This window comes from Leptonychotes weddellii, chromosome 10 (assembly GCF_054177405.1).
Source record: "Leptonychotes weddellii isolate Sample4059 chromosome 10, ASM5417740v2, whole genome shotgun sequence".
Taxonomy (NCBI): Eukaryota; Metazoa; Chordata; class Mammalia; order Carnivora; family Phocidae; genus Leptonychotes; species Leptonychotes weddellii.
In genome coordinates this window covers 76,598,538-76,612,756 of record NC_138378.1, presented here as the reverse complement: position 1 = coordinate 76,612,756, position 14,219 = coordinate 76,598,538, and the positions used below count along the sequence as shown (strand labels likewise).

Sequence of the window (14,219 nt, the reverse complement as noted above, 5' to 3'; positions counted from 1 at the left end):
ATAGGGTTTTTTTTTTTAAATGTAAAGGAATTATTTATTCAAAATAAGGGAAAAGGATAAAAAGGAAAAAATGTTAGGAAGCAGGAATTAATACAGATAAACTTAAGAATAACTTTAAAAGATAATAGCAAGGATATATAAATACAAAAGCTTGTTCTCTGAAAGAACAAGAGAACAAAACTAATTTTGGCAGAGTGGAGAAGGATGAAGAGGGTTGAATAAAATGCATAGGATCAGAAATAAGCAAAGGAATATCAAAGAGCTTTAGTAAACTGCAAGAGAATATCACATGCAACTCCACGGCAAGAAATTTAAAAACCAAAAGAAAATGAATAACTTCTTAGCAAGGTATAAATTACAAATTATAAAAATTGACTCCAGAAGTAGAATAGAAAATTTGAATAGATGAATCACTATAAAAGAGAAAAACTCATGTGTGTTGTATCTATATATGATACATATATGTGAGCATGAAGAAAAGAATAGCAACATATATTGCTACACACTCACACTGCTAAGATTGTATACATTACATTGCTAATATAAAATTACATTGCTAAGATGTGGAATATAAAAAGGGAAAGATTAATCAAAACATAACTATTAAAAAGTATCAGTATCTAGGGCACCTGGGTGGCTCAGTCGGTTAAGCACCTGACACTTTTGGCTCATGTCATGATCTCAGGGTTGTGAGATTGAGCCCCATGTCAGGCTCTGTTGCTGGGTGTGGAGCCTACTTAAGATTTTCTCTCTGCCTCTTCTTTCTCTCTCTCTCTCCTTTAAAAACAATTGCTTGGTCTCCTATTCCATTCTCTTTTTTTTTAAGATTTTATTTATTTGACAGAGAGAGACACAGCAAGAGAGGGAACACAAGCAGAGGGAGTGGGAGAGGGAGAAGCAGGCGTCCCGTTGAGCAAAGAGCCTGATGTGGGGCTCGATCCCAGGACCCTGGGATCATGACCTGAGCCGAAGGCAGACGCCCAATGACTGAGCCACCCAGGCGCCCCTATTCCATTCTCTTTTGCCATTTTAATTTTTATACTATCATTTTATTGAAGTGTTGAGAACTCTTAAATATTGTCTTTTCAAGTTTCTGAAATCTACCTAAGTGTTCGTTGTAATAACAGTAATTACCATCTGACACTTAGCACGAAGCAGACAATATGCTCAATAATTTAATTATCTCATTTAATTCTCAAACCCTGTGAGGTAGGTACTATTATTAGACCAATTTTACAGATGAGGGAACTGAATTTAGAGGAGTCTGTGCTCTTAGTACGCTCTATTGCTATAAAACTAATGGTTAAAAACCCCAACGAAACAAAACTACAGCAAACTGGCAATATATGCAATGAAATAAAGCATGGTAACACCTTCATTCAATGATTATGAGATATCATGTAGAGATGCCCAAATTTTGGATCAAATAATGTTAATGTTTATACAATTTGTAGTACTGGTAATCATAAGGTGTTTGCAGATGGCAAAGGGTAAATAACATTTGTATAGTCATGGCTAAACAGACCTGGGTGACATGTAAATAAGAGAAATTTTTTAAATTTCTAAGCAGTTTTGAAAAAAATGGGATGCATATTTGTTAGAATACAGACTAAGCTGGTATAACAATGGCCCCAAAATAAGATGGCTCAAATAAGATCAGTGTATGTTTCTTTCTCAATTAATTGTCTAGACACAGGCTTAGCTTTGTTCTGTGATGCTAAGCCCCCAGGTTCCTCCCACCTTGTTGCTTGCATTCTCTTTGTCTGCATAGTTGAAGTTAGCAGTCTGCCTTCCAGTCCACGTGCAGAAAGAAAGAGGAGGGGAGAGCAAACCCAATCTTCTCAAAGCATGCTTTCTCAACAAAGACAATATCACCTTCAAGGGGGCAAAAGCTGGTGCGTGAGGAATAGAAGGGCAAAAAAAAATATTAGTATTTTCGTAGATAAAGCACATATATTCATATAAAGTGAATAAACAGATATACAATGTATCTGTAGTATTAAAATTTTATGGAGGAAATTGGTGGCGGGAAGCCTAAAAAGGCTCCTCATGGCAGTGATAATAAAAAAAGGTTGAGAAACTGTGTTAAAGGCAAGTACCAGGGGCACCTGGGTGACTCAGTCGGTTTAGCATCTGCCTTCGGCTTGGGTCATGATCTCAGGGTCCTAGGTAGATGGAGCCCTACGTTGGGCTCCTGCTCAGTCAGGAGCCTGGTTCTCCCTCTTGCTCTGCATCTCCCCTCCATTTGTTCTCACTCTCAAATAAATAAATAAATTTCTTAAAAAAAAAAAAAAAAAAAAGGCAAGGGCGCCTGGGTGGCTCGGTTGGTTAAGCGACTGCCTTCGGCTCAGGTCATGATCCTGGAGTCCCGGGATCGAGTCCTGCATTGGGCTCCTTGCTTGGCAGGGAGTCTGCTTCTCCCTCTGACCTTCCTCCCTCTCATGCTCTCTGTCTCTCATTCTCTCTCTCTCAAATAAATAAATAAAATCTTTAAAAAAATAAATAAATAAATAAATAAAATAAAATAAAAAAAGGCAAGTACCAAAAGTTGCACACATCTCTTCTGCTCCCAAGGACTTAATCACAAAGGTAAACCAGCTGCTAGGGAAGCTAGGAAACAGATACTAATACACTGGCTACTGACCCAGAGTAAACTCTTCCCATTTGAGCCTCTTCATAAGGCTACATGAGTGTTCTCATGACATGACAGTTGATTTCTCTCACAGAATCCAAGAGACTACAGTGGAAACAGCAATGTCTTTATGACCAAGCCTTGGAATCCACACACAACCACTTCACCACTTATACATAGGTATACAGACCAATCCTGATATAAGGTGGGAGGAACCTATATAAGGGTGTGACTACCAGGAAGCTGGGTCTGGGGATCATCTAGGAGATTGGCTTTTTATTTGGAGTATAATCAGAAGTTCCCGTATTTGTATAACTGGAAAAGTCATTCAGGTTAAATTCTAGTTTTCCTTCAAGGCCCTGGTGAAATGTTAACTTCCTAGCCAGAATTCATTGCTTCCTACTTTGTGATTCTACATCACATTTTTCTCACCTCTGGTGCAATACCTATTACACTGTATGATGGCTCACTATGTACCAGGCTGTCTCTCCAATGAGAATACAAAACTGAGGTTTACTTATTTTGATGCCCTCCAAGCTCAGTGTTGAACTTAAAAAAAAATTTCAGCCACTGTCAGTTTCTGGTAGGGAAACCAGTCTGGGACCAAGGTAAGAAGCCTTCTAAGTTATCTATTTAGCTCATCAATGATTTGCCTTATATACCTAAACAACTTGCTTAAAACAAGCCAGTAACCTAGCAAACAAAACAAACCCAGAATACAAATTTATTCATTTCAATTATCTTCTCTGTCTGCCAGAATTTTCATATAGATAACTTTACAGGAGCAGGCAAATTAAAAATCTCAACATCGCTAGGTGAGTTTTATAGGAGAAAATGTGTGATCCAATGGAAAGCCATCTTTGTGTAGATCATGCCTTTCCATATTATCTAATTTCAGCCTTTCATTGCTGTTGAACTATTATACTTTATTAGTTTGTACTGAAGAAAAGTTAGAGTGATGTAAAATAACTCTTGCCTCTAGGCATATAAATTCTGTCTGGTGGAGGTTCAAGTGACTCCCCTCTACCCTGAAAGAGGCCAGTTCTGCTTTCATTTGCATTTTCCTCATCTATAAATATGTCTGTTCTTTGGCTTCTCCCTTTGAACTGGCTGTAACATCTTCCTGGTTCTCTCATTTAATTAATGAGTTAAATAAAATCTTCAACATTTGTAAACTTTATATTTGTTTTTTTTTAAAGATTTTATTTATTTATTTGAGAGAGAGAATGAGATAGAGCATGAGAGGGGGGAGGGTCAGAGGGAGAAGCAGACTCCCTGCCGAGCAGGGAGCGCGATGCGGGACTCGATCCAGGGACTCCAGGATCATGACCTGAGCCGAAGGCAGTCGCTTAACCAACTGAGCCACCCAGGCGCCCCGTAAACTTTATATTTGTATGAGAATCATGATTTTTACCTATTCTTTTAAAATTGTCCTTCAACAGCCCATATATACAGGACAAGAGGGATTGGTTGGGTGATCTTAACCAAAATGAAAAAGCACAGACCAGAATTACACAAACGTGGACTCAAATCCCAGCTCTCTGATGCACTTGGGACCACGGCACTTCGCACCTGCAGAAACACCCCATTCACACTGCAGTATCTACGAACGGGGCTTCCCTGCACGGCACTCCGCACAGGTCTACACTGCCCATGTGGCATTGCCACTTCCTCCACGAGAGCAATTTGTGTGCATCGTGTGTGTCCCAGCGGAGAGCCTGTCCCTTGTCTTTGCCTTGGTGATGGATGAGATGTTTTATGAACCAATAAAACATCTATATGTGCTTCACTGTCATAATTAAGCAAACAGCATGGGAGTAGAAATGAATAAGGAAAAGCGATAAGAAGGGCCTTTAAGTGTTAACAGCTTTGATCAGCACCGTCCAACAGAATGTTTTGTAATGATGGAAATGTTCTAGATCTGTGCTATCCAGTATGGTAGCCACTACCCCCCACAGGTGGTTATTGAGCACTTGAAATGTCGTTAGTGTGACTGAGGAACTGAATTTTTAATTTTAATCTAATTTTAATCAACTTACATTTAAATACATGTGGCTAGTGGCTACCATATTGGACAACACAGGTATTGCTACTAGTAGAAAGAAAAATTTCTAGACTCAGAAAAATGGGAGATGTAGGCTTCTCAAGCTTTTTGGTGCAAGGACCTACATATTTAAAAAGCACTGACAAGATCTCATTCTTTTTTTACAGCTGAGTAATATTTCATTATATATATGTACTACCTCTTCTTTAACCATTCATCTATCAATGGACACTTGGGTTGCTTCCATATCTCGGCTATTGTAAATAATGTTGCAAGAGGGGGCGCCTGGGTGGCTCAGTCGCTAAGCGTCTGCCTTCGGCTCAGGTCATGATCCCAGGGTCCTGGGATCGAGCCCCGCATCGGGCTCCCTGCTCCGCGGGAAGCCTGCTTCTCCCTCTCCCACTCCCCCTGCTTGTGTTCCCTCTCTCGCTGTGACTCTTTCTATCAAATAAATAAATAAAATCTTAAAAAAAAAAAATGCTGCAATAGGAGGGATGGGTGAAATAGATAAAGGGGATTAAGAGGTATAAACTTCCAGTTATAGAATAAATAAGTCACAGAGATGAAAAATACATCATAGGGAATATAGTCAATAATATTGTAATGACATTGTATGGTGATAGATGATGACAACACATATGGTGAGCAAGGAATAATGTATAAAATTGTCAAATCAATATGCTGTACACCTGAAACTAATATAATATTGTGTCAATTATATTTCAATAATAAAAAAATTGCAACACACACAAAAGTAATAGAAAAATAAATAAAAACCACTGAAACTCCAAAGAACTTTTATTTATGTGGGTTATATCTACCAGCAATCATTATCTTAAGAGAAATAGAAATTTAAAAATATTTATTAGTCCATTTAGAAATGATAATAAACCCATTATTTTAGGGAAAAATGTATTTTCCAAAACAAAAAATAAATTAGTGAAAAGAGTGGCACTGCTTTATATTTCTGCCTTTAGGCTATTGCAATATCACATAAGCTCTGGAAAACTCCACTGTATGCTCATAAGAAAAAGGCAAATAGCACATCAATATTATTATGGAAAAGGTCTCAGGAACTCCCTGAGACTGCACTTTGAGAACAATTCATCTAGCTATAGGGTAAGTAACAGCAATGGTTTACTGATACAAAATGTTGCACTTTGAGAACGATTCATGTAGCTATAGGGTAAGTAACAGCAATGGTTTACTGATAGAAATGTTTAGATACTCCCTTTCCTAGGGCCACTCTCCAACCCTGTTGCAGACAGCCCCATAGCAGCAGGTTACCATTCAAGGGCAAGGATACAGCAGGAGGCAGAAGATAAGGAAGTTAAGTGAAAGCCTATAGAGTAAACTGTGGGATCTTAGTCTCTGTGCAGAAAAGAATTCTCATAGCAGGCCTGAGACCTCTATCCTTTGAAAGGTCTGCTTGCAAAGTTAACTCTTGGCTGGAATCTAGGAACTTTGATTTCAGAAAGGATCCCACCATTCCCTGATAAGAGTTGTTTAATATACCTAATCATAGTTGGCACAAACAGTGTAGTTTATGCTGAACACCTGCTTTCCCTGGGAGTCCAGAATTTTGGTTGGTACGTGCTAGGCAGAGGGTGCCTATGTGAACAGTCCCCAATAAAAATCTTGGGTGTAGAGTCTCTAATGAGCTCCCTTGTTAGATAACACTTCACACATGTAGTCACAATTCAGTAATGAAGGGATTAAGCATCTCCTGTGTGACTCTACTGCAAGAAGATTCTGGAAGTTTCTGCCTTGTTTCCTCTGGACTTCACTCCATGTTCCTTTTCTTTTTGCTGATTTTGCTTTGAAGCCTTTCACGAAAATAAATTATAACTGTGAGTATGACCACATGGTGAGTCCTGTGAAACTTCCTAGTGAATCACTGAGCCTGGAGGTGATCTTGGGGACTCTTGACACAGTCCCTTTCATTGGCCCTGCTCCCAGCATGTCAACACCCAGGATTATATCCCACACTGCAGAGGACTGGAGGCTTCTCTCTGAAGAAACTGAAAAATGAAGAGAAAAAAAAGGACTACAAAGGGTAGAAACAATGCAAAAATCAAAGGGAAGTCCCAAAATAAAACTACAATGAATATCTTTAAAAAGATAAGAAAATATACAGCATTGATAAAGAGTAGAATGCTATAAAAAGAAGCAATTGGAACAAGAAACAGCAATCTGAAATTGAAAATATAATAAATTGAAATTCTGAGTAAAACGGCTAGGAGATAGTGTTGAAAACTTGCCCAGAGAATTTGGGGGGTAAAAACAGAGAGAAAGAGATGAAAAACAAAAGAGAAAAGATAGGAAAATTGAAGGATCAATCCAGGAGGTCCAAAATTCCAACTAAGAAAAAAAGAGAACAGAATAAATGGAAGGAAGAAATTTTTAAAGCAAATTTCAGCACACTACAAAAAACACAAGAGGCATCAGGCTGTGAGAGCTCACCAAGTGTAGAGCACAGTGAATGAAAAAAAGAATCACATCAAGGTCACCAAATCATCAAATTTCAGAATACCAAAGAGAAGATTCTAAAAAGCTTTCAGAAAGGAAAAACAACCCATAAAGGGATATGAGACTTAATGATACCAGATTTCTACACAGTAATACTGACAACAGACACTCTAAAATTAAATCTTAATCATTCTGAGGAAAAACCTAGAATGTCATACTCAGCCAAACTATAATTCAACACCCCAGCCATGAAGAAAAACATTTTAAGACATACAAGGACTTTGAAAATTTCTTTTCTTAGAGTGTAACTGTACTAAGTGCTTGAGCAAAATGATTGAGTCAACCAATAGGATCTAGGTAACAGGATCCAAAACAGGAAAGAGGTAAACCAGGACTAGAGCTATGCACCAAACCTAGAGGACTTTATCTTTTAGTCCTTCTATTCAGAATTCCATTTTGGCTATCACATGTTTAATTTCATTGAACACTTTCTTGTTCTCTGATTGTTTCTTTCCATAGCATCCAAATCCTATTTTATGGGTACAGTCTCTTTTCTTAACTCTTTAAAGATACTAATCTCTAGGTTGGTTGCAAACCTAGAAACAGACCAGATGTACGTGAAGAATGAGACCTATAGGAAGGAAGTCTTATGGAAAAAATGAAGTTGATAGATTCTTGTAATTGTTTGAGCATCTGACAGCATTTGAGTACTTGGAAAAAGCCATAGATTTGACAGAAAATTAGGTAAGTGGAAAAAAAAAAAACAATCTTTATCTTTTGGCTCAAAGGCTAGTCATATTTACCTAATCATAATAATATAAAACCTAACTATTGATTTAACTAAATATTGAGATAAAATCTCAATTGAGAGGATGGAGGAAGTGGAAATAGAACAGAGAGAGAGAGTAAAGGCATTAAATCCTCACCATAAAGTATCAATTCTCAATTTACAAAAAAATAAAATAAATAATATCTAAATCATTTAAGTCAAGAAATAGTTATAAAGTATACTTTTACTTTAAGACTTTAGGAGGTAAATACTAGAAGAAAAAATTACCAGTTGAAAGTGGTTGCCTTAACAGGGAGAAACAAGGACTTAAAACAAATGAACATGTGTCTCATATTTTTGTGGCAAGTTGTAAAGAACTGCTTTATTTTGTTCAACTATATGTGTGTGTGTGTGTGTGTGTATATATATATATGTATATTTGATTTTAAAGTAAAATTTTAAAAAAAATTGGGGCACCTGGGTGGCTCAGTTGGTTAAGCAATGGACTTTGGATTTCATTTCTGATCAGGTCATGATCTCAGGGTGGTGAGATTGAGCCCCAAGTTGGGCTCTGTGCTCAACACGGAGTCTGCTTGTCCCTCTCCTTCAGCCCGTTTGCGCTCTCTCTTTCTCTCGCAAATAAATAAATAAAATATTTTTAAAAAATAATTTAATGATATTTAAACTGGAAGCTTTTACAATTCCACACGCCATGTTCAAGTACACTAAGTGGTTTCCTCTTCATTCAGCAAAAGCGCCTGTATTCAACACCCCAACCATGAAGAAAACTCTTCCTTTAATTGTTTTGATTAAGGTCCATCTCCTTTCTTTATACTCTATGTTCTAACCACTTTTTTAAAAAAAACCTTTTACTGAGGCACCTGGGTGGCTCAGTCAGTTAAGTATCTGTCTTTGGCTCAGATCATGATTTCAGAGTCCAGGGATGGAGCGGGGAGCCTGCTTCTCCCTCTCCCTCTGCCTGCCACTCCCCCTGCTTGTGCTCTCTCTCTTTCTCTGTGTCAAATAAAGACATAAAATCTTAAAAAAAAAAAAAAAAAAACCTTTTCTTGAGGATGCTCTCTATGTACTGATATGAAAAAAATCTCCATGATACACTGTTGAATGGAAAAAGCAAAGGAAATAAATGGCAAATATATCCAAGCAGGGAAAAATGTAGATCTGTTTTGACTCGGATATGCATAAAATATCTCTGGAATGATAAGCAGTAAACTAGTAATAATGCTTACCCAGGGTAGGTGAATTGGAGAAATGGGAATTGAGGAGATGAAGAACAGGGGAAAGAGGGAAACTTCATTGTATAACATTATTTTTTACGTTTTGATCTTTAACCCTGTAAAATCATTGACTACTCAAAAAATATATACTTTTTAATTTAAAAAAATACACCACTTTATACTCTTTATCTTGGTACAAAATTACACACAAACTTACAATATCACACATTGAACTTGCACATTTACATGCCAACTTCAGAACTTAATTACCAGGCTTTTAATCACTACATAAATAAATCTATTAACCTGTATTAAAATTACAAAGGCTCAGATAAAATAGAAAGAGTAAACCTTGGGGATAAGCAGGGACATATGGATAATCCCCATTTATCTCTAGGGATTTGATGATTATTTGAAAGACAGAATGGTTTCAATGCCTACATATGTAAATATAGTCTTTGCTTTTTTCCTTCTTTAAACCTAGCTCCTTCTTTAAACCTAGAGTTTTTAAACTTTACTAAGCAGAATTTCTCTCCAAGTGACAAGGCTGAATATTAAATCAAGCATAGTCTTTACTATACTTCAGAATCTTCTTATACTTCTTTTAACCAAAATGGAAAACTATTCATACTTTTTAAGTATTCTTTTTTTTACCCTGATACTATATTATGACCATCTTTTGATTTTGTCAATTTTTTTCTATAGCATGATTAGTAATGGCTGCATATGTTTACATTACATTAATATATCAACCATAATATATTAATCAACATATTAACATATTATATATTATTATGTTATAATACAATGTCATATAATACAATATATATTAACATATTATAATACAATATCAATATTACATTGTATTAATATATTAATATATTACATTGTATAGATATTCTCTGACTTAAATTATTTTACCATTTCCCTATTTTGGGACCTTGAGTGTTTTCAAAGTTTCACCATCATAAGCAACATTGCAACAAATATCCAAGTAACTAACCCTATGTACATATCCATTATTATTTCCTTAGAGTAAATTCTTAGAGGTAGAATTGCTGGGTCAAAACGTATCTAAAAATTCAAGAATTTTAACAACAATGGCCAAAATGCCCTCCAAAAACCTACTTAACTGTTAATGGGAAACTAAATATACTTAAGGGAAATGACAGGATGCTTTACTGATTCAGTGTGTGAGTCTTCAGGTACCCCAATGAATCCCCAAATCTCAAACTGCGAAATGTTGCACACGTAACATGTCAAAAAGTCAAAAAAGAGGCTATTGAACCTTGACATTAAAACCATAGCTCTTGGGCGCCTGGGTGGCTCAGTTGGTTAAGCGACTGCCTTCGGCTCAGGTCATGATCCTGGAGTCCCGGGATCGAGTCCCACATCGGGCTCCCTGCTCGACGGGGAGTCTGCTTCTCCCTCTGACCCTCCCCACTCTCATGCTCTCTCTATCTCATTCTCTCTCTCAAATAAATGAATAAAATCTTAAAAAAAAAAAAACAAAAAAAAACCCATAGCTCTTACATGAATGCTGCAAGAAATGTAGGCTTCAGAGAAAGGGGAAAAAGAACTCTTAGCAATGACATATCACTGAAAAATGGCAGACTCGAGTTCTCAAAGCCTTCCAATTTAATGCCATTCTAAAAGTCACAGTATTTCCTGTTAGTTATAATATTCAAAATTATTAAAGCATTTTTTGTCATCACATCCATATCTTAAAGGAGAAAATGCCATAAAAGTTTCTGCTGGTGCTGACATTTCAATGGAGAAAAATAAAATTTTTAACACAACCAATAAGCCCCACACTCCCTGAAGTTGCATACTCAACACCATAATTTAACACCGTTCAAAATTTGGAACCTGAATATGTAGTTGTGGGTCAAAGCAGGCCTAAGTAAACTGGGATAAAATAATCTTTCAAAATTGATGACTCAAAACACTGTGCATGGGTTTTTCTTTTATTTTTCTGTATTTTGTAGAATTTCCTTAATAAAAGAAAGTGCATAAACATAAATTAAGAAAGCTCAAACTTATTATTTAGGAATCAAAGTGTGGGTGTTGCATTCAAACGATTACCCTGACATTAAAAACTATTTTTGGATGAGATACAGCATATTATAAAATTGTAGAAATCATGAGAAACATAATGTAACTTTCTTAAAAAAGAGCAATCCCAACAAATTCTTTAAACCATACTCTTCTCATAGACCAAAAAACTAAGTTTTCCTCACCACCACAAAACGTCCCCAGAGGCAAAAGGTAAAGAATCACTGCATGTGATAGCTCACTCATCTCCCCTCTCTAAAGTACACTTAAAGTTCAAAAAATATATATATTTGATTGCAATTAAAAAGGCACCTTTGTTTCAAAAAAACTTGAGGTTCAAATAAGAAGTTACTAAGAATCATGATTACTAGGGACAGCAAAACACTACCCAAGTCCTTTAAGCATATGCAAAAAAAAAAGGATATACAGAAAAGATGAATTAAGGGTGCCTTTTGATTTTACAAGACAATTCACAGCAACATTCACAACTGTAAAAGGATGTATTTAAAGTACTTACACTTTTCCTAATTACTAAATAAAAGAGAGCAACATTTTTATTTTCCAACGCCCTAATAAGAACAATAATTACAGTATTCTCCAATCTCCAATATGCTCTCATTTTTAAAAAATCCATAATCTTCTGATCCTTGGTAGGCAGCAAACTAAATTCCAGCACCTTTTTCTCAAGCCAGGAATTCCTTTCCCTAATCCCTAAGGAATAAGAAATAGACACTCCTTTTCAACTCAAACCAATAAACGGGGTCTTGGGAAAGAGCAGAGCAAGCTGAAACAATGTCACCAGAGCTTAGATCTAGAAAGGAGCGCCAAGAATGCATGACAGAACACTGGACGTTGCGTTCTGCAAAATGTCTATCATTCTCCTCTCTCGGCTCGCACAAAGGCCACAAAGATTGGGAGAGGGCAGTACAGTACCGATACGGGGTTGTCAGAGCAATTCACTTAACAACTCTAAGCGTCGTTTGAGTCTGCTCCAGCGAGAGGACCGGACGTAGACTCGGGCCACCGGGGGAAAAGAGCTGATGCTGCTACGGAGAGCAGCCCGGCCCCCCGCCCCCTTCCCCCGGCTGGGATGTGACCAGTATCCTAACAGGTATGCAGCTCGCCTTTCTGGGGACTCTTGGAATGTACAAATCGCTGCAATAAACAGCCGGGCCGGGCTAGTGTCCGCAGGCAGCGCTGGGAGCCGGGGCGTGACAAATTCCCCGCGGCTGTCAAGTGGGCTGGGGGCGGGGCCGCACGCGCTATTTACACCATTCCAAAGTCTGGAACCTGGGTATGTAGTTGTGGGTGAAAGCAAACCTAAGCAAACTGGAAAAGCAAAATCCCTCAAAACTGATGACTCAAAAAAAATTTTTTTTGATGACTCAAAACACTATCCATGGTTTTTCTTTTCTGTACTTTGAGAAATTCCTTTCATTAAGAAATCTATTACTCTAAAATAAGAAAGCTCAAACTTATTATTTAAGGAACAAAAGTGTCAATGTTGCTTTCAAAGAACTACTTCCCTGAGATCAAAAACTACTTTTGGATGAGATACAGCGTATTATGCAATGCTACAAAGTGATTTTTTTAAAGGGCAATCTTTAAAAAGAGCTCCAGCTCGTCGGATCTGTTTCTCTGATTTTGAAGACTCCTCATCACCACTGCGCCGTGTCCCTGCAGTGTAAAGGATCGTTTACTTAATCGTGCTCTCCCAAGACCCGCCCGCACAGCGCCGCGTCCACAGAGCCTGTCCAGACCCGGGAAAGAGCTGCTGGGACCGCGAAGCCGAGCGACAAGTGCCCGTGAGGCGTCCCACGGCTGTTCGCTGACCGTCTGGAGTCTCCGCACACACAACTTGCGCAGCGCTTAAGACCGGCCTACTCGGGGAGTGACAGTAAAGGGGGGGAGGAGGGGAAGCGGAATTTGGACCCGAACCCCGTGACACGAGGATGCCTTGGCACGGACCCTGTCGGCCCGCCGGCCCTCGCCAGCCCAACCACTGCCAATAGCCCCAGAGGACGCAGTAGGGCAGGGAGCCCAGGGGGCAAAGGAAGCGCTCACCGCTTCAGATGGTCCGAAGTCCGCCGAGCTGCGGTGGTCGCGGAGACCAAACTAGGCGCCGTAGCCGCTGCTGCAGCCCGGGTTGTAGCCCCGGCAGGAACCGGATCCCGGGGCATCGCCGGCGGCTTCCACAGCACTCGCGCGGCTCCCAGAGCTAGGCGCACGCCGCCTCTTCCGCCACCCGGCACAAGGCTCCCCGGAGCGGCCCGCCCACCCCCGAGGAGGGCCAATGGGCGTGGAGCGCGGGAAGCCGGGGGCGGGGCGCAAGAGGCCTGGCAGCCCAGCGACGCTGTCAGGCTGAGAGGTCCTAGCCCACCCGCCGGGAGCAGTCCAGGTTTCTGAGTCCCCCGCCTTGGACTCGTGTGGAGAGGGCAGGGGACGCACATTCCGCAGATAAAAGATCTATGAGAGTCTGAGATGTTCGGGACACACTTCTGATTTTGCAGGGTCTCTTTCTTTCTCTTTTTAGACTTCTTCGTCCGCTGTTTACGGAAAACCAGCCAGTGTTTGGAGACGCACTGGAATGAGAAACAGTGCCTACTTTCAGGGATCTCCCAATCAGTCGGGTGGAGGAGCAGATAAGGAAACAGGTAACTAGGAGAGCCCTCATGAGATGCATTCCAAAATCAAAAGTCATGTTTTGCAATGGGGGGATGTGGGGAGGGGATAGGGGGGATTCTGCTAGGAGAGAACTAAAAGGCTTGTTACTCTGCAATACTTGTAGCCATGATTCACAGTGCGGAACAGTGCGTACATCTTTCTCGTTTTCTTTTTTTCTTAATGACATCCAGATAATATGCACGACAGTTAAATATTTCAACAGCATCAAAAATACATGATATACAATGAAAAGAAAATTCCATTATCCACTGCTCCCTCCCCCTCCCCCAATTTTCTTTCCTGTTAGAATATCATTGCTAACTAATTTGTTGTATGTCCTTTCAAAGTCCC

At 39.1% G+C, this 14,219-nt stretch overlaps 1 protein-coding gene across 8 annotated transcripts in view; it reads right to left on the bottom strand.

Annotated features, from left to right (window-relative positions):
* The window catches only part of ZNF638 (zinc finger protein 638), a 96,345-nt gene extending 82,942 nt beyond the window's left edge, over nucleotides 1-13,403 (bottom strand). For 6 of the 8 annotated variants that reach the window (XM_081833652.1, XM_081833658.1, XM_081833659.1 and 3 more), the window contains exon 1: nucleotides 13,269-13,402. In XM_081833652.1, coding sequence (XP_081689778.1) covers nucleotides 13,269-13,384 — 116 coding nt within the window. In that variant the 5' untranslated portion in view covers nucleotides 13,385-13,402. Of the gene's footprint in view, nucleotides 1-13,268 lie in introns of all 8 variants that reach the window. The other 2 variants (XM_081833657.1, XM_081833655.1) reach the window with 2 other exon arrangements.
* Nucleotides 13,404-14,219: the final 816 nt, after the last annotated feature.